Source organism: Panicum hallii, chromosome 9 (assembly GCF_002211085.1).
Source record: "Panicum hallii strain FIL2 chromosome 9, PHallii_v3.1, whole genome shotgun sequence".
Lineage (NCBI taxonomy): Eukaryota > Viridiplantae > Streptophyta > Magnoliopsida > Poales > Poaceae > Panicum > Panicum hallii.
In genome coordinates this window covers 1,875,921-1,896,951 of record NC_038050.1, presented here as the reverse complement: position 1 = coordinate 1,896,951, position 21,031 = coordinate 1,875,921, and the positions used below count along the sequence as shown (strand labels likewise).

Genomic DNA, 21,031 nt, shown 5'->3' with positions numbered 1-21,031 from the left:
CGGTGATGGTCGAAAGGAAACCTTACTTGCCAGCGTACCTTTCAGAAGGATGCCGCCACCTAGGGGCGGACTTTACAAGAGACGAAACTATTCTCCGGCTCCTACTTGCGCAAAGCAAATCTTCTAATATCCCATCAACGCATAGCTCTCTGATGTATTATTGTCCATTCAAAATCCACAGCTAGTAGCCACGGGCTGCAATTTGCCCCCCCCCCCCTCCTCCCCCGCTCTTAGGTCACGTTCCCACCGGCTGCCAATCGTCATCGCACCGATCATTTCAATTCTGTTGGTACAATTCGAGGGTTTGAGCAGCATTAGAGCACCGAACTTTTCCCTCTCGCGAGTACCCGAGCACTGATTAGAAAGCTTTTGCCTCTTTCTTCCTGGTACACTTCACCGAGTTGGGCAAGACCTCGGAACCGAGCTAGTAGCTAGAGCTGGGTTCCTAGGTGTACATGGTTTATTCATTCCCGTCATATTCCGGTCCGACTTTATATGTTTTGTACAAATTGAGGTATTTCAACGTGAGGTCGTTTTGTAAGCTTAGACTAGAATAAAATAGAAATTGATGGATCTACTTTTCTTTAATCTCACTGGTAAAATCTCCCAAACATACTGACATTCTTAGGACGCAAGAAGCACCAAACAAATGTCATCATCCACTTTTGTACCTCTAGCGGCGGCGTGGAGGATTTCTAAACACGACAAAACTGGCATTGATGGCGCGCGGGTCAGGATCCGTGTCTTGACGTTGCGGTCCGCATCCGGCTGCTTCTACATACGACCAGAGTCAGCAAACGTACTAGGTTACGGGGTTGGAGGAGGCTTCACGCGGACGGAGCGCGTACGGTACACGTCGGCCGGACAACCTGTGCCGCGTCTCCGTCTGCCTGCACCGAATTTTCAAAGAATTTGGTTGAGATTCCAGCGACCAAAGTCAACACGAAACCATAATCACACACGACTCGTGCTCCTAACCGCAAACCAACCATCAAGACAATGCAACTTGAACCGACAGTTGTGGAAAAAGGGACCTCTGGGCCGGATGAGGTTCCGTCGTTGGGCTCCTATGGGCTTTTATTGTCGAGGGAGATGGGGGGAAAGTGTCTTTGTGCGTGTGGTGGAATTGTATGAGCTCTCTCTTGGCCCACATGATCCAGCGAATTCAACCCACAAAAAGGCCCAGAAGGTAGACTAGCGTCGACCGACGGTGCTCGTCCTCGTCTTCCCCCGCTTCCTTCCTTTCCGTCTCGCCTCTGCCCTCGCCGAGGCGAACGCCCAATCCGATCCCAATCCCCAGCGCGGAGACGCCAGCCACCATCCCCCGCCGCCACCGATGGCCGCGCGGCGCGGGCCCCACGTCATCAGCCTGCACGATCCCAACCCGCCCCTCCTCGGCCGCGCGCCGGGGCCCGCGGCGCCCGCCGCCCCCGCGCCCGCGCCGGGCCCCGCCGCGCACCCCGCCTTCGCCGCGATCGAGCAGCGCCTCCTCGACCGGAACCTGGACATCCAGGAGCTGCTCGTCGACAACCAGCGGTTCGCCGCCACGCACGTCGCGCTCCAGAAGCAGCTCATCGCGGCGCAGCACGAGCTGCGGGCGGTCTCCGTCGCCGCCACCAGGGCCCGCGCCGAGCGGGAGGGCGAGGTGGACGCCCTGGCGGAGCAGGCCGCGCACATCGAGGCCGAGGCGCGGGCCGTCTCCGCGGCGCGCGCGGAGGTCGACAAGGTGCACGCCGACGTCCAGGTGCTCGCGGCGGCGCGCACCGAGCTCGTCAACCGGCTCCAGGGCCTGCGGGAGCAGCTCGCGCGCAAGCAGGCCGAGACGAGTAAGACCGATGCCGTCCGGGCGCAGATTGAAACGATGCGCCGGGAGATCCAGAAGGGCAGGTATTGCTGTTGGTTCAGTTAACCACTTGCATTTAGTATCCACCGCTAAACATGCGTTTAGATGATTTTTTAGACCTCAACATGTCTTCCAAATAAATTGAAAATATCATGCATTTTGATTATTGCTGTTTGCGAAGTTTGTAATTACACAAGAGCATCAAAGCATGCTACATCTTTATGTAGGATGATTAGGATATATCTGCTGCACAGCTGCTCTTCATACCTGCTCGCAAGTCTGCTTCAGAGAGCTGTCATACACGCACAGCATCCAGTAAAAGATATAAATTTTGTCCTCACAAGTCAAAGAAGCTTTTACACTGTCAGTATGCCAATTACACCTGGTTTGCTTACAACAGACTAGCATTGTCTTTTTAGATGCTTAATGAATAATGAGTTGACAGCCTGGTAGCGTTGCCATGATTACATTTCCTAGTTGATGCATCTTCGATAGAATGATACTTCAAGTGGATTTGCAGCAGTAGTGTCCCATTACACACTGGCACCAAGTAACAACTAATAATGTGTGCACAGGGATCTGATCAGAGTACTAGCAATAACCCAATTCTGCGACTTGCTTTGCTTTAAGCTTTGGACTAGTTTATTGAGAATTTGAGATTAATGCATAGAAGCTATTGAATTGTATGATATTGTCATCTACTAAGGGTTTTGTATTATTATATCACAGTTTGGGTGAATTGAAACATTATCTGTCTTCTTTGTTGAGGAAAGTTGCGAGGTTGACATGCAGGCCATTCCACCACACTTTTCATGGTGAAGTATTTCCAGTGGGCATAGAGAGTGTAGCGCACAACACTTGTTTAGGCCAAATAATGAACCTAACAGCCTTGTAGCTTTAAAATAAAAGGGGCACGTTTGATCAATTATAGTTATTGCATTTACTCATAAGCTATTTCCCTGCTTGAGCTTTTTTACCAGATGCACTAGTTTATAGGTGGCATAAACCTGATTCAAATCTAAATACATATGCGAAGCCTGCAACTGGCAAAAGGCTAATTATTTGGACCCAGGATATTTTGGACAAACACAAAAGGTTCAGGCTCGAGCCTGTGAACAATAAACAAAATTCAACCAAGAATGAAGTGTGATGTGGCTGCATGTTCTGCAAAGATCTTATCAGCTCATTTCTACCAATCCATTGATCTGCCACGGCATCTACCATCCCACCTGAAGCACACTAGTCCTTCCTCTCAAAAACAATAATCACAGTGAAATGCACTAGGGGTCCATAAACTTTTCCTGAATTTTCAACTAGGCACATAAGTCACAATCTGGGTCTATGATTGGACCTAGAATGGATATATTGTTTTTCTCTGATGTCTTTCGCATAATATTTACAGAGCTGCGGTTGATTTCGAAAAGAAGGCACATTCTGATAACCTTGAGCAAAGTAAAGCGATGGAGAAAAACATGATCGCTGTGGCTAGTGAGATTGAAAGGCTTCGGGGAGAGCTTTTAAATGCTGAAAAAGGGACCACTGCTGTCAACCCAGCAGCAGCTGTTCCTAACTCTGGTACCATACTGAATCTGCTTTGAGTATATTATCACTTCCCTTTTAAGTAGAATTTAAGTATTAAGGGACAATAGGCTTAGGGCCTTAGCATATTGGCCATATGGCATTTTAGGCTGTTTGACAAAAACCAATTGCTTTTAGCAGCATGGCTTTGTGAAACCTGTACAAATTCCAATTTTGCTTGTTGTGATAGCTCCAAAAAAGCTTTCAATCAATCTTAATACCCTGAAGCACTGTAGAAACCTATAAGTGCTTTTGAAAATATTATTGAAGCTACTTGTCCCATGAACTTACTAATTTATGGCCTGTTCTAGTTCCACCGGCTTAATAAGGTTATCTAAACAGCAAGCTTTAGGCTCTATGGTGGAGAAGGGGATAAAACTAGCTTCTCGTATGAATCAAAGAAACTGTTTGGTAATTCTAACACAGTAGCACTAGGCTATTGTTTTATACGAGGGGTGGTTACTCGAGTGGGCCCTGGGTACTATTCAGAAGACTATCCCTACATCTTCTGGCTTCTCCAAACAGGTGTGCTTTAACTTAATTAAGAAACCAGCCTTTTAGCCTGCCTTCTTTTATCGTGGAGGATTTATAGTTGAAGCTAGATCTGACTTCAAATTGCGTCAACTTTCTTGTGTATTTGTTCTGAATTAGTTTTTTTTTAAAAAAATCCTATCTCAGGATATGCTGCAGCTTATGGCAATTCTGAGGCAACATATACCACAATGTATGGTAATCCTGAGGCAACATATGCTGCACAGTCTTATCCCGATGCTTATAGCACTAATCAGGTTTGCTTACTTGCTTTGTGATTGTTCTCTTATTTGCTTTAGTTTTTCTGAACTACAATATTTTTTGCCTGGATTAATAACTGTAGTCTGTTGAATCACACCAATGAAAATATGATTCCAGAATTGATTTCTTATTTGTGATGTTCAATTTCGAAGCACAGTCATTTATTTTGGATGGCTAATGTCAACCCTTTATCTCTTCTCTCCTTTTCTATTTTATGTTATGTTTCTCGTTTTTACCCTTTTATATATCTTTCCTAGTACACTGAAAATTTTGTTTCCACTCTTTTGTGCATTTGCACTGGATCTCTAAATAATATGTCTTGTTGTTTAGTATTTGTGGAATTCCCCTTTTATCTGTAAGAAGTTGAGTAGATTGGCATGATCACTTTATTTTATACATTCACCAGTTAAATAACCTCCTTGGTTGACATACTACTACTTACTCTTTAGTATGCGAACCACTTGCATGGTTGCATCAGAAACATAACTACTATCCTGTTGGGGATTAATTTCTGGAAAGGTGCCTGTAGACATGTACACTGCTTCAAGCCTTCCACTATTGGCATCACACTAACTGTGATAATCTCATCTGGCATGACTCTAGATATTTTTGGTCCAGTCAATATTCCCCATTTCCTAAACAGAGTGTTTGACATTAATATGTTTTGCCAAAAAAAGTGATAGAATTTTATTTTTATTTTTATTTTGCTGCGCTACGCTTTTGGTAGTAAAGAGAGCCCTATGTGCTCTGTTGTCAAAATAGGACCACGCCCAGTTGTTTGGTGTCTCTTTGGTAAGGCCATTAGTTCTGGCGCGTGTTCAACACTACGTCTGGATGATGGACTTTGTATTTTGTTGCTTTGCTAAGTAATGAAATTCGGGCGTGGTCGTTGCTGTGGACGAAGAATTTTTTTATTTTGTTTTAAAATTGCTATTTCCCCAATGCATCTTTAAAATAAGCACTGCTTAAGATAGCAAGCAGCTGAACCGAAAATTGACCTTGAATCTGATCTTGACATCTCTATTTTCTAAATTACAGGCTCATCTGCACATGCAAGGCAATTCTCATTACATGAGTCAACCTGTTTCCTATGGACAATATGAGAGCCAGCACACCAATGTTCAAAGATGACTGCCAACTCAAGATAGCTTTGACTTACCAATGTAAAAGTATAGTCGTAGAGTCAGCCAAATTATGCATGTTAGAGATGTTCATTACATGGAACTATGGAAGTGCTATAAGTCCTCTTGTTCATGTTTTTTTTTCTGTTTAATTTGTTCCAGAATGTATGAGGCGGATTTTGGAGCAAAAATCTTTCTTGCCTCTCGTTGTACTAGCCAAATGATTTATCAGTTAGTTCTGCAAATCGGTGTTGTTATTCAGGGATGCTGAATTGCTGATGACTCGAACTTGTAGTGGTGCAGACAATGTACATATGAATGGATACTGACTGCAAGTTGGATCACATCTTTGCTCGCCGAGATCAAGTTTTGTTGTTGTTGACTGCGAGACCTAGAAAATTCGCTCATTGCTTCTGCTTAGCAGAGATGGCCATAGCATCAGTATATACATTCATGCTCTGGATTAAGAAATGTATGTGGCATTTCTTACTCGTGCACCTGATTCGTGTGTAAAAATTGTGGCATTTCTTTTGTAGGAATTCTTGTCTCTTTCGCGAGAGCATGTAGATGAAATCAGAATTGGGAAAACACAACGTAGCCTAGCGTATCGAATACATCCTTCAAGCCCAACGGAGCCCATGTTTAAGGGAGGAGGACGACCGAGAAGCTGCAGGCTGCAGGCTGCGGCGGGCCAAACATAAAAGGCCCATACATGTTTCCCAAGCCCACGAGGACTTGGCGGCACTACGGCAGGGCGGAGAAACGCCTCGGTTCGGTCTGCGGTTTTAGTACCACCTCGGCAGCCGAAGCGAGATCCGCCGCGAGCTCCCGCTATAAGATCATCGCCCCGGGCGCCGTTGCTCCATACTTACCTGGACGGGGTCGACGGGCGATCAAGAAGACCCGTGGCCTAGGCCAATGGCCCGCATTGCACTTGGCGGGTGCGTTGGCTTACCATCTCCCCAAGTGGGAGAGTGGACGTCATAATTTGTGGTAGAGGGGGTACGCGTTCGCGCGGCCCCCGCTAATTCTAATAAATTAAATTTTGGTCCCTAAAGCTTCGATTGGAGGGTGCTAGGTTTGCAGAACGGTCCTCGTTTGGGGCAGAGCGTTCGAGTGAACTAAAATTTCTATATTTTGAAATATTGGGCGACTTTTGGGGTCATCGTTGGCCAATTGTATTCTTCCTTTTTTATTTCGATATTTCACATTATGGTCCTCCATTTAATTTAAACAAAGAAAAGATTGGTCCTCGCTATAAGTAGTGGAATACTTATCTTTATGGACTGTCTTGGTTAGTTTTGCTAAGGTATTTATGAACTCTCTTTAGTTAGCTTTGTGTTTCATTTGAAGACATTACGGTCCTACACCTAAAACTGGAAATCAAAGCTCAAGTTTAGTAGCACGATGTTCATTAATACATGTACTAAATCAGTTTACTACCAAACAACGCTACCACTAGTGAGCATGCTTCACGCGTGCTTTGATCCGAAGAGTTCTCCGTGTACCCATGCCGTATCAGCCGCGTGGGAGTACGTGCTACCACGTGGCAGCGTAGCGTCGCACGGGCACATTTTAAACCCAGCACGCCGTGCTCCGCGCAATCGCGGCCGTCCAGCGCGACGGCGCCCCCCAACGAACCGTCCAGGTGGCAGAGGGGACGTGTCCGCCGCCGCCCACCTAAACACGAGACAGACGCCGTCCAAACCATCGAACGACTCGAACCCACCAGGCGCCAAGCCCTCTTCCCCACCTTGGAAGGAAAAAAAAAAGGCACCAAATCGAGAAGGCGAATCGAATTCGCCATGGCTGCTCCGCGCGTGCCGCTCCCCCAGCTGCTGCTCCTCGTCGTCGCCGCGCTTGTCGCGGCCGCCCCCGTCCGGAGGGCGGTTGGGGCCGGCGAGTTCGACGTCCGCCGCCACCTCTCAACGGTCACCAGGTGACGCCTCACTTCGCCGCTCGAGGCTCTCTAGCCACTGATGTGAACCTGTTCTCTTGTGGGATTCGAGTCTATGTGTTCACATCGCGTTATCAGGGGAGATTCGGCCTAGGGCTTAGCATTTGGGGGCGGGTGGTTTGGGACTTTGGGCCCTGCCGCAGTTGGGGCGCCGTCGGCCGCGCTTCATGCGAGGGGGATGAAGCGCGAGCTGGGCAAACTGACCCCGCCACCCCGTGTATCTGCTGCGCGGCTCCTAAGGTGCCCATCACTAGACTTCTATGAAATGGGCGGGGAACAACTCCGGGCACCTGTACAGACCTCCGCAGCTCTGCCTCGTGGTGACGCTGCCACAAGCCCACGATTGAACTAAATTTCTGGCGAATGGAACTCGATTGTCCGTCTGATGTAAACCCGAACATTTTCATTGTTAGCTTGTAGTGTAGATAATGGATCTGCTGAAACATTTAGACCTGAATTTTGGCTATATCTAGGGTGGTACAATACAACCATTTAAATAAATGTTGCTATGATCTTATGGTGCTTTATATGAATATATTGCGTTTTACAAGTGTCAGAAATTGAAATGGAGGCCTGGCACGTAGAACTCATATAAGTGTGGTCTGAATAATACTATCAGAAATGAAACAGGGGTTTGCCATCTAGGGCTCATGCCAGTAATAAGCTTCATCTGAATAATACTGTTGTGTGAAACCATAAATTGATTCCTGGCCGGCTGGCCCCACCTTTTCTTCACTGAACTAAATACTCTAATCCCTTTGCAATGTCCAGGTACGATGTGTCCAGAGGGTCCAGTAGTGTCAACTCAATGCCACCAATCCCAGATGGGTGCCGTGTCATCCACCTCAATCTTGTGGTAAGTTTGCTTCCATAAAATTTCCTGCTGTTGATATACCCTGTTCTATTTCTTCCCAATGTGTTCGCGACTTCATGTTCGTCCAGATTGTGTGGAGAAGAATAGTGTAACTAACAACCATCATATTTAAGATTTCTATATATGGTGCTGATCTCCTTTTGAGCTAGGAATGATCCTAGTGTGTAATGCACAAACTGTCTATATTTTGTATATTAATCGCAAATATAATTATATACTGCACAGCAAGGAGTGCGTGTTTAGGTGGGATAAAAGGGAAATTATTTGATAATTTTGTTTTTGTTTCATAGGCAAGGCATGGGACTCGCGCTCCTACCAAGAAGCGAATCAAGGAGCTGGATAGATTGGCAATTAGGCTGGAAGCTCTTATGAATGAGGCAAAACAAGGTCTCAAGAGTGATTCTCTGAAGAAAGTTCCATCCTGGATAAAGGGCTGGGAGTCACGTTGGAAGGGTAGGACTAAAGGTGGTGAGCTGACTAGTGAAGGAGAAGAAGAGCTCTACAACTTAGCCACCAGAGTGAAGGAGAGGTTTCAAGACCTATTTGATGATGAATATCACCCTGATGTATATTCAATAAGAGCAACCCAGGTTAGCTTTGAGCCTCTGACATAGCTTCTTTGATTTACACTAAGGTGATTCTGATTACTGAGCAGAATAGGTGAATCAGCATAGATGGTTCGAACTGCAGTCATATCAAATGTTGCTGATTTCTACTGTGCCACAGCAGGTTAACTATCGCTATATGTTTCAAAGTGCAGGTTTCTCGAGCATCAGCTAGTGCAGTAGCATTTGGTTTTGGATTGCTTTCTGGGAAAGGAAAGCTTGGACCAGGGAAGAACCGTGCCTTTTCTGTTCTGAGCGAGAGTCGTGCAAGTGATATTTGTCTCAGATTCTTTGACAGCTGTGAAACATACAAGGTATTATTTATTGCAGCACTAACATTTTTGAGAAGAAAAACATGGACAGATGCGTTTATGTGACCTGAGTTTTTTGTTCTGTTATTTCTGTATCTAGAGGCTGCACATACCTTGGTCTTATTAGAAAAATGTTTTAAACATTTTGATCCTTGAAGCAGCACATACCTACTCTAATTAAGCCCTGTAGAATGTACCTTATAGGAAGACATAAATTGGCAGCACCGGTATCAAATAGTGCTACCATGTTAGTTGCTAAACAATTTCATACCTCATAAATGCTAACGTATAAACATGTGGCCTCGAGATGTTACTCTGTTCTTTTACAGATAATTGTTTCATGAGATGCATCCACTCTTCTGTTTGCACATTTGCGGCTTATGAATTCATCTCAGCTGCTTTATTCCATTTCTCTTTAGAAGGGTCATGCCTATGTCTCACATTTTTTTTTGTGCCTTCTACGTTAAGGATATCATTTCCTTTTTTACACTTGTAAATTGCTAGACGTACGGTATGCTAAATATTGTCTGTTTGCTTGCCCAACTTGCAATGACTAGTATTTGACTAAAGATCAGTAAATTTGAAACCTTGAAACCACCAGGCATACAGGAAAAGGAAGGAGCCTGATGTCGAGAAGCAAAAGGAGCCGATTCTGGAGCATGTCACAGCTGCACTTGTCAATCGTTATCACCTCAATTTTACAACTCAGGATGTCTCTTCCCTCTGGTTTCTTTGTAAGCAGGTAATGAGTGCAAAATGGTGCTGGGGATTTCTTCCATGTGTTTCTGAAAATACCTACATGGACACACTGGAGTAAATATGATTAACTTTCGAATGTTTCTCAAACCAGGAAGCATCTTTATTGAATATAACCAATCAAGCTTGTGGGCTTTTTAATGAAGCTGAGGTAGGCATCTCTGGACATCTATAGCTTTTTGCCATGCTTCATGCTTGAAATTTCTTGCATGTCTTAACTGTATTAACTTCCCCCCTTTTGTGCTTGGTGTCTTGGTGTACAAATACACTGCATAAATATTGGAATATTCTCATTTCTCACCTGTTGTTGGTTGGTTGATAGCACATCCTATTGGATCCAATAACTGTGCTGATCATGAAGTTGAGTATATTACATGAAAATAATGTGTTAGCAGAACATAGTTAGCATGCTTTCTGACCTGCACTTTAGGTTTCTTTCTTCAGTAATCTATTACTCTTTCTGACTGATGTTTGTATGCTTTGAAAGTAATTCTTCAGCATCCATTTGCTTTGCTTTTGTTTAATAGTCAAGGTAAACAATGTGCTCTTCAGGTTTATTTTCTAGAGTGGACAGATGATCTGGAGGGTTTTGTTCTAAAAGGCTATGGTGAGTCAATTAACTACCGTATGGGACTGCCATTGCTCAAGGATGTTGTCCAGTCAATGGAAGAAGCAATCATAGCTAAAGAAGGTAACTCTATTTCATGAGTCCAGCAAATTTAGCTGGTTGTTAGTATCTGTTTCTTGGAATTATAGCTAATAATTCTTGGTAACGTAGAAAACCACCCCGATGGTACATATGAAAAGGCAAGGCTCCGATTTGCACATGCAGAAACTGTTGTTCCTTTCAGCTGCCTTCTTGGTCTTTTTCTTGAAGGCTCAGGTACATCCCCCTCTGCCCCTAGGCCATTGGTGCATTAATTCTTCCTCTATGAATGACATATTGATGATTGGTATCTCATTTGACATATCTACATATATTAATGTTTTTCCTGCTTAGATTTTGAAAAGATACAACAGGAGGAAGCATTGGACGTACCCCCTATGCCACCACAGGGAAGAAACTGGAAGGGCAGTGTTGTAGCTCCTTTTGCTGGTAACAATATGCTGGTTTTATATCAATGCCCAGGAAAAACTTCGGATGCAAGCACTTCTGGGGGTCAAAATAACTCGTACTTCGTTCAAGTTCTACACAATGAAGTCCCAGTTTCAATGCCAGTAAGACTTGTTAACTTTCAATTTTTGTTCTACCTGCTGCTGAATATAACAAAATATGTGAACCCTCTTTTGCTCCTCTAAAGTTGGGTCATTTTGGTAGTAGAGGGGAGAGGTTCTGTACTCAGTTAAATAATTTGAAGTCAAAACTAGACCCAAGAGGAGGATGGATATTGATTTTTATGTCACAGGTTTCTCTTGTTTATACTGTCTGTCACATATTGAATTTGAACTTTGTAGCTTGTTAGCAGTACTGCCCAAACATAAACACGAATGTGGTGTTATTTAGTCTTAGAAATCAGCTAATAGTGGTTTCCACACTAGGCACCTTCTTGCCTTTAATTGTGTGCTCCCTTTTGTTTCGTTTGTAAACGTTTTAGCCTAGCCCAACTTGCTTGGGACTAAAAGGCACAGCTGTCCTTGTAGAAGTAAATGTTTTGCATATAGCAAGCTTAGTTGTACATTGTAAGATACATAGTCGTTGCTAAATTCTCTAATGCATCGTTCGCTATGTTGGACCATATGTATGCAGGGGTGCGGCAACAAAGACTTCTGTCCATTCGAGGAGTTCAAGGTAAGAACGCGGCCTCTTCAGTTTCCTTGTTTTAAGGCGCCCCTCATATTTAAGCATCACACTCAAGATACGAAGGGCGTTTTTGACTGCCAGTTATTTCGAAGAACTTTGCTTATTAATGATGTTTGCGAGTACAGGAGAAGATAGTCAAACCACACCTGAAGCATGACTACAACATGATATGCAAGATCAATCCCCCTGTGGCGTGCGATGAGCCTGCTTCGTTCACCACCAAGGTGTCCAGTTTCTTCGTAGGATTGTTCTCGCAGAAAGGGTACCGCGCCGTGAGCGCTGAAAGCGTCAAGACCGAGTTGTAAGCCACGCTAGCAATCATCTGCCACCGTCACCATCAGACGCAGACCTGCAACCGTGTCTGCGTGCGAGCACGAGCAGAGAACGAGATTAACCGACGCACTAACCTGAGGTGTTTTGTACGGCCGAGTCGAAACTCGAAAGTGTATGAGGCGTCAGTTCTTCAGGGAAAGATGCCTCTGACAATGTAAATTCAGTTTCAATTCAGACTCTTCTTCGTGGTGAGATGCATCGCATCGAGGTCGTCGAGGCGTAGCTCTCCGCTGTTGCATCATGTCATTGTAGCTCCTACTGGAACGACATACGTGGACTGTGCCGTGCCATTTATTGTTCAGTTCTTATCTTACCTGTACGAAAGTCGGGAGGTCAGTGACGCCGTGACGGTGTGCAGCAGCACATGTGTTGCTGCAGTGCCCAATTAACTGTGCCGGACTGTGTCCTTTGTTAAAAAGATCCAGAAGAGGTTACTGTTTTGTCAGATCCGAAGCGGGTACCAACCGCATCCCAAGAGAGATCGAGTGTCCGGTAGCCACTCTAGAGCACAGAGACCTCGACACGGCACGGCGGAGGGAACATCGGGACATGGCGAGCGGGGAAGCCAAGGGGGAGACGGTGCTGGTCACCGGCGCCAGCGGCTTCATCGGCTCGACGCTCGTCCGCGGCCTCCTCGACCGCGGCTACACCGTCCGGGCCGGCGTCCTCAACCCCGGTCAGTAGCGCCGCGCTCGCCGGCTTTGCTTTCCGAAGCTCGCCACAGCGCCGTCGCGCAGAAAACACTGGTGGCTCGCCTGCGACGCGGAGGTTATCGTTTGCGCGGTGATGTGCAGATGACAAGGCGGAGACGGACCACCTCCTGGCGCTCGCCGCCGGCGCCGGCGAGGGCCGCCTCAGCATCTTCCGCTGCGACCTCCTCGACGGCGCCGCGCTCACCGACGCCGCGCGGGGCTGCTCGGGCGTCTTCCACCTCGCCTCCCCCTGCACCGTCGACCCCGTCAAGGACCACCTGGTAGTACAAACTTCGCCGTGGTGCCGTTGCCCCATCGCCGCCCGCCCGCTCACAAGGCTTTTTGGTAGCAGAATCAGCTGATGGTGCCGGCGGTGGAAGGGACGCAGAACGTGCTGCGCGCCGCCAAGGAGGCCGGGGGCGTGCGGCGGGTGGTGGTGACCTCGTCCATCTCGGCCATCGTGCCCAGCCCCGGGTGGCCCGCCGGCGAGGTCCGCGACGAGCGCTGCTGGACCGACATCGACTACTGCGAGGAGAACGGGGTGAGACTGTCTGCCTGCATACTGCGCAACTGCAGCTTGGGTTCTTCCTCCTCGATGAACTCTGAACTTTGGAACAATGGCATCGTAGCGTACTACATCAGTAGATGTCTATATTATCTGATGATGCCATCAGGCATCATCTTGGGAAGCGTAGTGATCATCAACAGTTCAACACTGAAGATGGTCTGCAGGATTTGCAGGATGCAACTTCTGCAGAGCATGCATCTCGTCAGTAATCGCGCTGTAATCTCAGGCCCCCTTTGCTTCTGCGTGTAGATTTGGTACCCTGCTTCCAAGACACTGGCAGAGAAGGCAGCGTGGAAGTTTGCGGAGGAGAAAGGGCTAGATGTGGTTGTGGTGAACCCGGGGACAGTTCTGGGGCCGATGATTCCACCAGCCATCAACGCTAGCATGGCCATGTTTCGTCGCCTCCTTGAAGGTAAGCGTATTTCATAGTAGTTGATAATGTATTGGTCGCTAAGGTAGGACAGTATTTGATATTCTTTTTATTCTTTCATCTAAAAAGTGAATGCAATTTCAACTTATCATGTCCTGGTCCTTCTGATAAGCATCTTCAAATCAGCATGCTGAACGTTCTGTCATGATCAGTACTAGGTTGTTACCTCAGCTCTGAACCCTTTTTAGTTTTTACTACATTTTTTTAGAAAAAATTGTCTCCAAGAGAAACCTTTTTTCCCCCCTACTTGATACTGTACATGAACAAATTTCAGGCACCAGCGGTTTCAGTTGATACAATGATCGTGCATTGGCATTGTGCAAACAAAACAAAAGTGACATGTACGTAGTGTTCAGAATTAAAGCAGCATCTTCCTGCCTGCCTGCAGGTTGCGCAGAGGAGTACGCGGATTTCTTCATGGGACCAGTCCATGTGGAAGACGTTGCCTTGGCTCATATCCTCGTGTTCGAGAACCCATCAGCGTCCGGTAGGCACATCTGCGTGGAGTCCATCTGTCACTGGAGCGACTTCGCGGCCAAAGTCGCCGAGATGTATCCCAACTACAAAGTGCCCAAGTAAGCAAGCAAGCGACCATCCAAACCTTTTCTCCATGAAAAATGAACGAAACTTTGGTGTCTGTGAGAGAGAGCAATCTCTGACTCTGGGCATGTGCCTGAGCCTTGCACTGTGCTGTTGCTTTGTGTTGCAGGTTGCCCAAGGATACCCAGCCCGGGCTGGTGAGAGCGGAGGTGGGGTCGAAGAAACTCATCGCGCTAGGGCTGCAGGTCAGCCCCGTGGAGAAGATCATCAGGGATGCCGTGGAGAGCCTCAAGAGCAGAGGGTTCATCTTCTAATGGGTGATGATGGCTGGGTTCTGTGAATCTGTGATGTCTTTCCTGGGCCTTGCTAGTACTACAGAACAGTAATAAGGGTGTCACTAGGTAATAAGATACCGTTGGAATCGTGCAATCTAGCTCAGGGCTGGGCTAAAAATGCTCAAACGTTTGCAAGATGTCCATTCTGAAACATGAAGTTTCAAGTACCAAATTGTGATGCCTGTTGACATGACGCCAACGCTGACCGTTGTAATGGTTGATATGACTGTATTGTGCCATGCCATTCTGCTCGTTCTTATCTAAACGAAAAGGTTCAGTTACAGTAATACTGCAGTTTACAGTAGCACAATGCTTTTTTTTTATGAAATAGGAAGGGAGTAACGCAATGCTTTGCTGTGCCCAAGCAACTATGCCGGATTGTGGCTGTTGTGGAAAGTTTTTCCTTCGAAAAGAGAAGAAAGAAAGACTGTTGTGGAGGATGACGGCCGCGAAGAGCACGGGCAGCCGAGCACCGAGCTCATTGTGCAGCAGAGTTGCAAGCAACGCGTTGCCGGGAAATCCGCCCGGCAGCTCCTGCTGCTTCTCCATCGCTGTTGGCCTCATTTTCTGTCCATTGCGACGTTCCATTCTCGGCGCCGGCTGAAGTACAGATCCCTTCGGCAATGCGCCGCCGGTGTCAGTGGCTCGGAGGCCCTTCAGCTGGGGCAAAGGCAAATGCCGGCGGTGAGGGGCTTCCCGTGCACAAATCAATTGCAGGGCGAGCGACCGCCTCCGCTACGACGAAGAACGCCGGCGCGCGGCGGAGTGCCGGCGAGACGGCGACCCCGGGGTGGATGGTAAATGAGATACCGACCACCCCGGACGGTATCTCAAATACCTGCGTCCTCCCTAGCCGCTTGATCGGATACGTGCGGTCGAGATTGGGTGGACATTTACACAGCGGACGCACTTCTTGTCTTCCTCCCGCCACCGCCGTTCCCCTCGACGAGGCGCGGCCACCGTCCGAGAAGGCAGCGCCGAGAAGCCGTGGTAGCCGGAGACGGGAATCCGCACCTTCGTCGTTACGCAACGTGCGGGCGGGGCAGGGGCGGGCCATGAAGCCGGGGCAGCGCATCAGGCGGCTGGTGCGTGCCCCGAAGCGCCATGGACGCGACCGCGGTGCGCGCCAGCACGCGGGCGATGATGCTGCGGAGGACGGCGCTTAGGCGGAGGGACGAGCATCGGAAGAGGAGAGGAGGAGGAGCCGGAGCCCGCGAAGCAATCGGAACCCGCCGGCGAGCGCGGCGCAGGGCGGTGAGGTCCGCCGCGGCTGGGAATCTCTCGATTTGTCGGCTCGCCGTCGCCGTCGCCCGTCAGCGTCAGCTCAATACTGTGTGCGGCTCGGGACCAGGCGGGCAAAACGACAGCGGATATTTTATATAATGGTCCCTAGTATTAAAGTTTTCCTTCAAACGGACCCTGAGTTTGGATCGCGATTAAGAATCGCGATCCAAATTCCAGACGACTTTGAGCCGTCGGATCGGATCTAAGCCGCTCGCAACGTGGTGGAGCAAACTCGCGGCGGCCATTTTACGAAATAGTCCTTACTATTGAGGCCAACGGTCAAACACACCCCGGAATTGGATCGCGATCCAAACTTCATACGGTTTTGAACCGTTGGATCGAGCATCCGCGGCCAGGAACGTGGGTCACGGGAATTGGCTGGTGGTATTTTACAAAAGTGCCCCTTCGGTTACACGTCCGGTCAAGTCTTAAGTGGGAGGTCAATCCATGGCGGCGGCGGCGGAGTGCGGCGTCGACGAGGCACCGGCGCCGCGGCTTCAGGATTCCCTCCGAGTAACCACTGACGCGCGGTGAGTCGTGAAGAGCGAGCGCATCCGTCTCGCGGGCGGCCGCTGTCCTCGCAGCAGAGGCCGGCCATGGCGGCGGCGCAGGCAAGAGACAACGGCATCCCAACGGCGGATCAGGGGCGGAGGGCACAGGGAAGCTGGGAGATGCAGCGGAGAGAGCCGCTCGGCTCGAAGGATTGCTCGAGCAGCTCGAGGGCGTCTTCCTGCCCCTGGGTGTCGAGCCCGGATCGGCCCAGCAGTCTGAAGGAACCTTCTTCAGCTGGTTTATGGTTCTTTCTTTTTTCAACGATTCTTCGAATTCCTTATGTTTACGGAATTTATGGAATTCCTTCTTCATATGCTCGAGGGCGTCCCCTTAAACTTTTGTTTTCCGGTTAATCTTGTACCTCATTCTATATGGTCGTCCATATTAGTATACCACATCATCTTGGAAGTGTTTTATGCAGAAGTTTTCATACCAAAATATCCTATATATCTCTTGTTTGCATCTTCTCTCTCCTTCATCTATTTTTGAGGCCACTACTAACCCTTATTTTCTCTGAAAACATAGTTTAGGCTGAGTGCAAAATGAGAGAGAATAAATTAGATGGAATTTGAGTGATCTTATAATAGGTGAGAAGATTATATGACATTTGCTAGCGATGAGTCAGTGAAAAACATATCTATGATGATGTGGCGTGCTAACATGAGCAACTAACTAGGATAATTGATGAGATTAATCTAAAACTATAAGTTGGAGGGCTAAATTGATCAAATTGAAAGTTGAGGGACGAACTTACCCTCGGACAATAGTTGAGGGACGACAGGCAGCACGATGAACAGTTAACGGGCCATTTATAGAACGAGCAACGAGCGTGTATCTATTCAGTCCTCTGCCTCTTCCTACCACCACACAACACCACAACAACGTTTCTAGAACGAATTCACATCTGCTAGCTGCGGACAGACAACAGGAGTATGGTTTCGATCAGATCAGACAGGTCAGCGCCGGCCGGCGGCTACTACTGCCTCATTTTCTTCGAGCTGCAGTCCGGGCACTTGTAGTGCTTTATGTGGTCCGCTCGGGCGGGTGTGATCCGCACGCACTTGCCGTGGAACCACCTCTCGCAGATGTCGCAGCCGATCCAGAACTCGTTCGAGTTGTACAGGCCGCCGCAGGTCCCGCAGAAGGTCTCGGTGTGCTCCTCGTCGTCTTCGTCGTCGTCATCATCGTACTGTTTGGCAGCCGGAGCTGTTGCTCTAGAGTTCTTCACGTGGCCGTCGCTTCCTCTCTGTACAAGCAAAAGGTGTAATTTTGAACATAAGCAGCTGGGTTCTCAGCTTCTGAAGTCAGAGCTTAATTTTAACTGTTGGGAAGATGAATGTGGCACCTTTGACGAGTGTCTGGACTTGCCGCTGCTATCAACGCCAGACCTATCTCTGCCGTGTTTCCTGTCTGAGAATGCTTCAAAGACGGATGGAAGATCACTGACCATGCTGAATAAGCGCTTCCTGAAGAATAAAAGGGGCAAATAATCGAATCAGAGGCTGCAGCACCTTCTCACAAACTTGACAGATAATTTGTTATAACAATCAATTACCTAGTGCATACGGTTAGAAAGAGATACGTCAGCAGACAACATCTCTTCAAACAGAGGTTACCAATTTGCTAATTTGTAAATGAGTTGATAAAGAGCTGCGAATACACCACTAGTAAACCAGTAACATTGTTCTGGTTATGTACAGCGGCAAAGAATCTAACTAGCTTTCTGGGAAATAATAGTGCAATAAAACGTTCAGAATAAAAAACGTAGACAGAACAACACTATAATGGAGGAGAAAAGATGCAAGCATGGCTGACAGAATGATACAATACAAGAATACTGCAAACCAAAAATTTTCCCTAAAGGATGGAAGTAGCCAGAAACTCAGAATCTAAGCTCCAGTATTACAAAACAGGACAGGCCTACGGGCGAAAAATGATGGCTTAACAGCTAAAAGATTGCTCGTTGTTATAAACTTATAATACAAAAGGTAATCGATCCATTCCTTCCGAAAGGGATTGAGCTAAGGTGATTTCATTTTATATTCATTTGTATAGATGAGCTAAGGCTGCAAGAGAGCATAAGTATGCAAACTGAAGGTTCTGGAAAATGCTCTGGAATCGGAAAGTGCCAGCCAGAAAAGGTATACAGAGGACTAATTATGCATAAAATTCTCACTGTGATTCTAGTAAGTGGAAACTTGCAATAGAATGAGCCACATAGGGGAACATAATCAGCTCTCTCAAATAACAAAGGAGGTTCAAAGTTGAAACAACTTCTGAACCTCACCCTTAACACCAAGGCACGCAAAATACTACAGACAGGTGGAATGCTGAGAATATGAACATGAGAGACCCAAGAGATATAATAGGATGAAACGATCAAACTTTTCATTTACACAATGCAAAAATACACAAAGTACTCAAGAAAAAGAAAAGAGGTTTGAACAGTATGTGGATAGCAGGAGCTATATCTGGAAATTTAAAAGAAAACTAAAAAATGTCAATGAATTAATATACTTCCCATGCAGATCAGAAGGTATGGTCATTGACTATAAGCTCATTTTGCTTAATAACTTCTGTATTTTCAACAATCCATATAGCAGCAGATCAGTACATTGGCACACAATTGTTAGGACTATCCAACTTAAAAAAAGCAATATATTGTCGCTAAATTCTGCATATAACTTCCCAACTTTCCGATTAGGTTAGCTAAAATTATGGCCAGGTAAACGTACAGCAATTGAACTAGCAAACGAGCAGTAACATTGTAGGATGCTTTGCAATAGTTGAAGGCATCAAGGTTAAAAGGGTTCCTTTTTCCATGTCCTTGTTCAGTTTGGTCAAAGTATGTTTGTATTTTCCATCCTAAACATTGTATCAACCAGTAAATGACAGCCTCTCCAGCCACCATGAAGACATCTTTGAAGAACAAATTACCCTACAATTAAGATGTCAGAATGCGTTCAGAAATAGATGGCCCAGCAATCAATGTAGGAGAAGACTTCAGGCTAGTACATGCCTCTTTAAGCTTTGGTTCTAGAACTTGTGGCATTGTTCTTTAAAACAAAAATAGGATTGATATTAGAATTCACAGAAGAAATGAACATTAACTTCTAGAGCCACATAAAAGCACAAGATCTTCAACTTTTCTACATGATTTTCTGAAATAAAGTTGAAAAAAGGACACTGAGGTTGGCACCCTATAATGAACTGATGGGCCCATGATATTCGAATACCTACATCCCACCCTATGAAATGTGTTATTATGAAATGTAAAGTCTCGTGATTCTGGTTGCACCTTGTAGCATGAACAAAAAGAAAGAGAAAGGAAAACAGCATGCAAAGGTGCCAATAAAGTAAACTCATCCCCAAAGCATGAACCCTAATTCACTCAAAGGAAACAAAAAGAGGAGCACACCAAACATGTGCACATGCAAACACATGCACTAAGTGAAACAAAATAAATAGATCATAAACACGAACACGCGTATCCCCACTCCCCAGTCATCTAACAAACAAACAAACCGATTCAGCAAAACGGCAAAAATTGAAGTTAAAAGAGAGAACAAGCATTTACTGCCTCAACCAACTCAAGGGGGCTGCTTGAAAGAGCGAATCGAATTCAGAGTGTACAGTGTCGGGATAGCATTGGTACCGATCGTTGGCGTTGAGGCGTGCGCCGAAGAAGAAGGCGACGGAAATGAGCCACGAGTCGGAGTGGACTGCGACGAGCGAGAGCCAGTCCCGGCGTTGCATGCCGTCCCGCGCGAAGTTGATGCCCAGCGCCGGCTCCGGCATCTCCGGCGGCACCTCCTCCGCTGGCGGCGCCACCGCCCAGGTCCCGTTGGGGAGGCCGTACAGGCACAAATTCTCCTTGTCTGCGTGCAGGAAAACAAAAAAGTCCGATGCGCTCAGCCCCCAGCCTGGATCCACCACTCCACGCACGCACCCGAGAACAGCTCGCCGCGGATCGATCCCACTCACCTGGGTCGCAGGAGCTGTAGAAATCGTCGACATCTGCACCAGCAACGACACGAGAGGCGAGCGCGGCGTTAGATCTGTGACGGGCTCAAATCGCTGCTGCGAGGCGGAGGGGAGCGGTCGTTACCGGAGGTGAGGGCGCGGACGAGGCCGGCGCGGCGGCCGGAGAAGTCCTTGTAGATTTCCTCGACCGAGCGCGGGTTGGACGAGACGGACGCGGGGGCCATATCCATGCGAAAGCGACGGGCCGACGGTGCGCGCCCTCGCCGGCGGTGGCGGCGGCGTGCTCGGCCGGAGGGGCGGGGACGGGCAGCTGCTGCGGCCGACGAGTCGAACGCACACAGGAGTTGGGATTCGTCCGGCTGGCTTTGCTTCCTCGCCTATCTTTATTATTACACCCGGCCGAAGCAAAAGGGTTCGTTTGTTTCGGTCACGCCCCGCGACCCGCGACGCGATGCCACCTCGTAGCGGCGCTGACGCTGACACGAGGAGCCAGGAGCGCGTGGCTCGTGCCGACCCCACGTGGAGGTGAGATGCCTGGAGCGGTGGTAGGGGACAACTAGGTGAGGCCTAGGGGGCGCGGGCCCGGATAGGCTGCTGACCTGGCGCCGATAGGGATACGGCCCAGGTCAAGCATAGCATAACCCGGGCCCGTGGTGGGTCACTCCGCGCCTGGCC

At 47.6% G+C, this 21,031-nt stretch overlaps 4 protein-coding genes and 1 non-coding gene across 7 annotated transcripts; 4 read left to right on the top strand and 1 right to left on the bottom strand.

The window, feature by feature from the left end:
- Nucleotides 1-1,212: 1,212 nt before the first annotated feature.
- On the top strand, nt 1,213-5,678 carry LOC112877836 (protein FLX-like 1). Of its 3 annotated transcripts, XM_025942207.1 has the most exons (5): nt 1,213-1,887; nt 3,246-3,418; nt 3,857-3,946; nt 4,100-4,209; nt 5,252-5,678. In XM_025942207.1, exons 1-5 carry the CDS (start codon nt 1,337-1,339, stop codon nt 5,342-5,344), a joined length of 1,017 nt encoding a protein of 338 aa, XP_025797992.1. In that variant the 5' UTR covers nt 1,213-1,336; the 3' UTR covers nt 5,345-5,678. The 3 variants fall into 3 exon arrangements, with proteins under 3 accessions (XP_025797992.1, XP_025797993.1, XP_025797994.1); XM_025942208.1 differs by lacking the exon at nt 3,857-3,946; XM_025942209.1 differs by lacking the exons at nt 3,857-3,946; nt 4,100-4,209.
- Nucleotides 5,679-6,198: 520 nt separating this feature from the next.
- LOC112878362 lies at nt 6,199-6,359 on the top strand. The gene has a single exon (XR_003225695.1). It is a non-coding gene; the product is annotated as a U1 spliceosomal RNA (small nuclear RNA).
- Nucleotides 6,360-7,041: 682 nt separating this feature from the next.
- On the top strand, nt 7,042-12,212 carry LOC112875216 (multiple inositol polyphosphate phosphatase 1). Its single transcript, XM_025938985.1, has 11 exons — nt 7,042-7,273; nt 8,063-8,147; nt 8,456-8,755; nt 8,926-9,084; nt 9,683-9,823; nt 9,932-9,988; nt 10,390-10,528; nt 10,616-10,720; nt 10,838-11,055; nt 11,585-11,626; nt 11,764-12,212. Exons 1-11 carry the CDS (start codon nt 7,140-7,142, stop codon nt 11,941-11,943), a joined length of 1,560 nt encoding a protein of 519 aa, XP_025794770.1. The 5' UTR covers nt 7,042-7,139; the 3' UTR covers nt 11,944-12,212.
- Nucleotides 12,213-12,376: 164 nt separating this feature from the next.
- Nucleotides 12,377-14,762, top strand: LOC112875217 (cinnamoyl-CoA reductase 1-like). The gene is made up of 6 exons (XM_025938987.1): nt 12,377-12,647; nt 12,766-12,944; nt 13,016-13,204; nt 13,481-13,643; nt 14,050-14,236; nt 14,371-14,762. The coding sequence occupies exons 1-6, from the start codon at nt 12,521-12,523 to the stop codon at nt 14,513-14,515; spliced, it is 990 nt and encodes a 329-aa protein (XP_025794772.1). The 5' UTR covers nt 12,377-12,520; the 3' UTR covers nt 14,516-14,762.
- A 2,331-nt stretch (nt 14,763-17,093) lies between these two features.
- On the bottom strand, nt 17,094-20,748 carry LOC112873931 (PHD finger protein ALFIN-LIKE 3-like). The gene is made up of 5 exons (XM_025937036.1): nt 20,481-20,748; nt 20,357-20,389; nt 20,028-20,250; nt 17,718-17,838; nt 17,094-17,618 (listed from the first exon to the last, which is right to left on the bottom strand). The coding sequence occupies exons 1-5, from the start codon at nt 20,584-20,586 to the stop codon at nt 17,349-17,351; spliced, it is 753 nt and encodes a 250-aa protein (XP_025792821.1). The 5' UTR covers nt 20,587-20,748; the 3' UTR covers nt 17,094-17,348.
- Between the last annotated feature and the right edge of the window lie 283 nt (nt 20,749-21,031).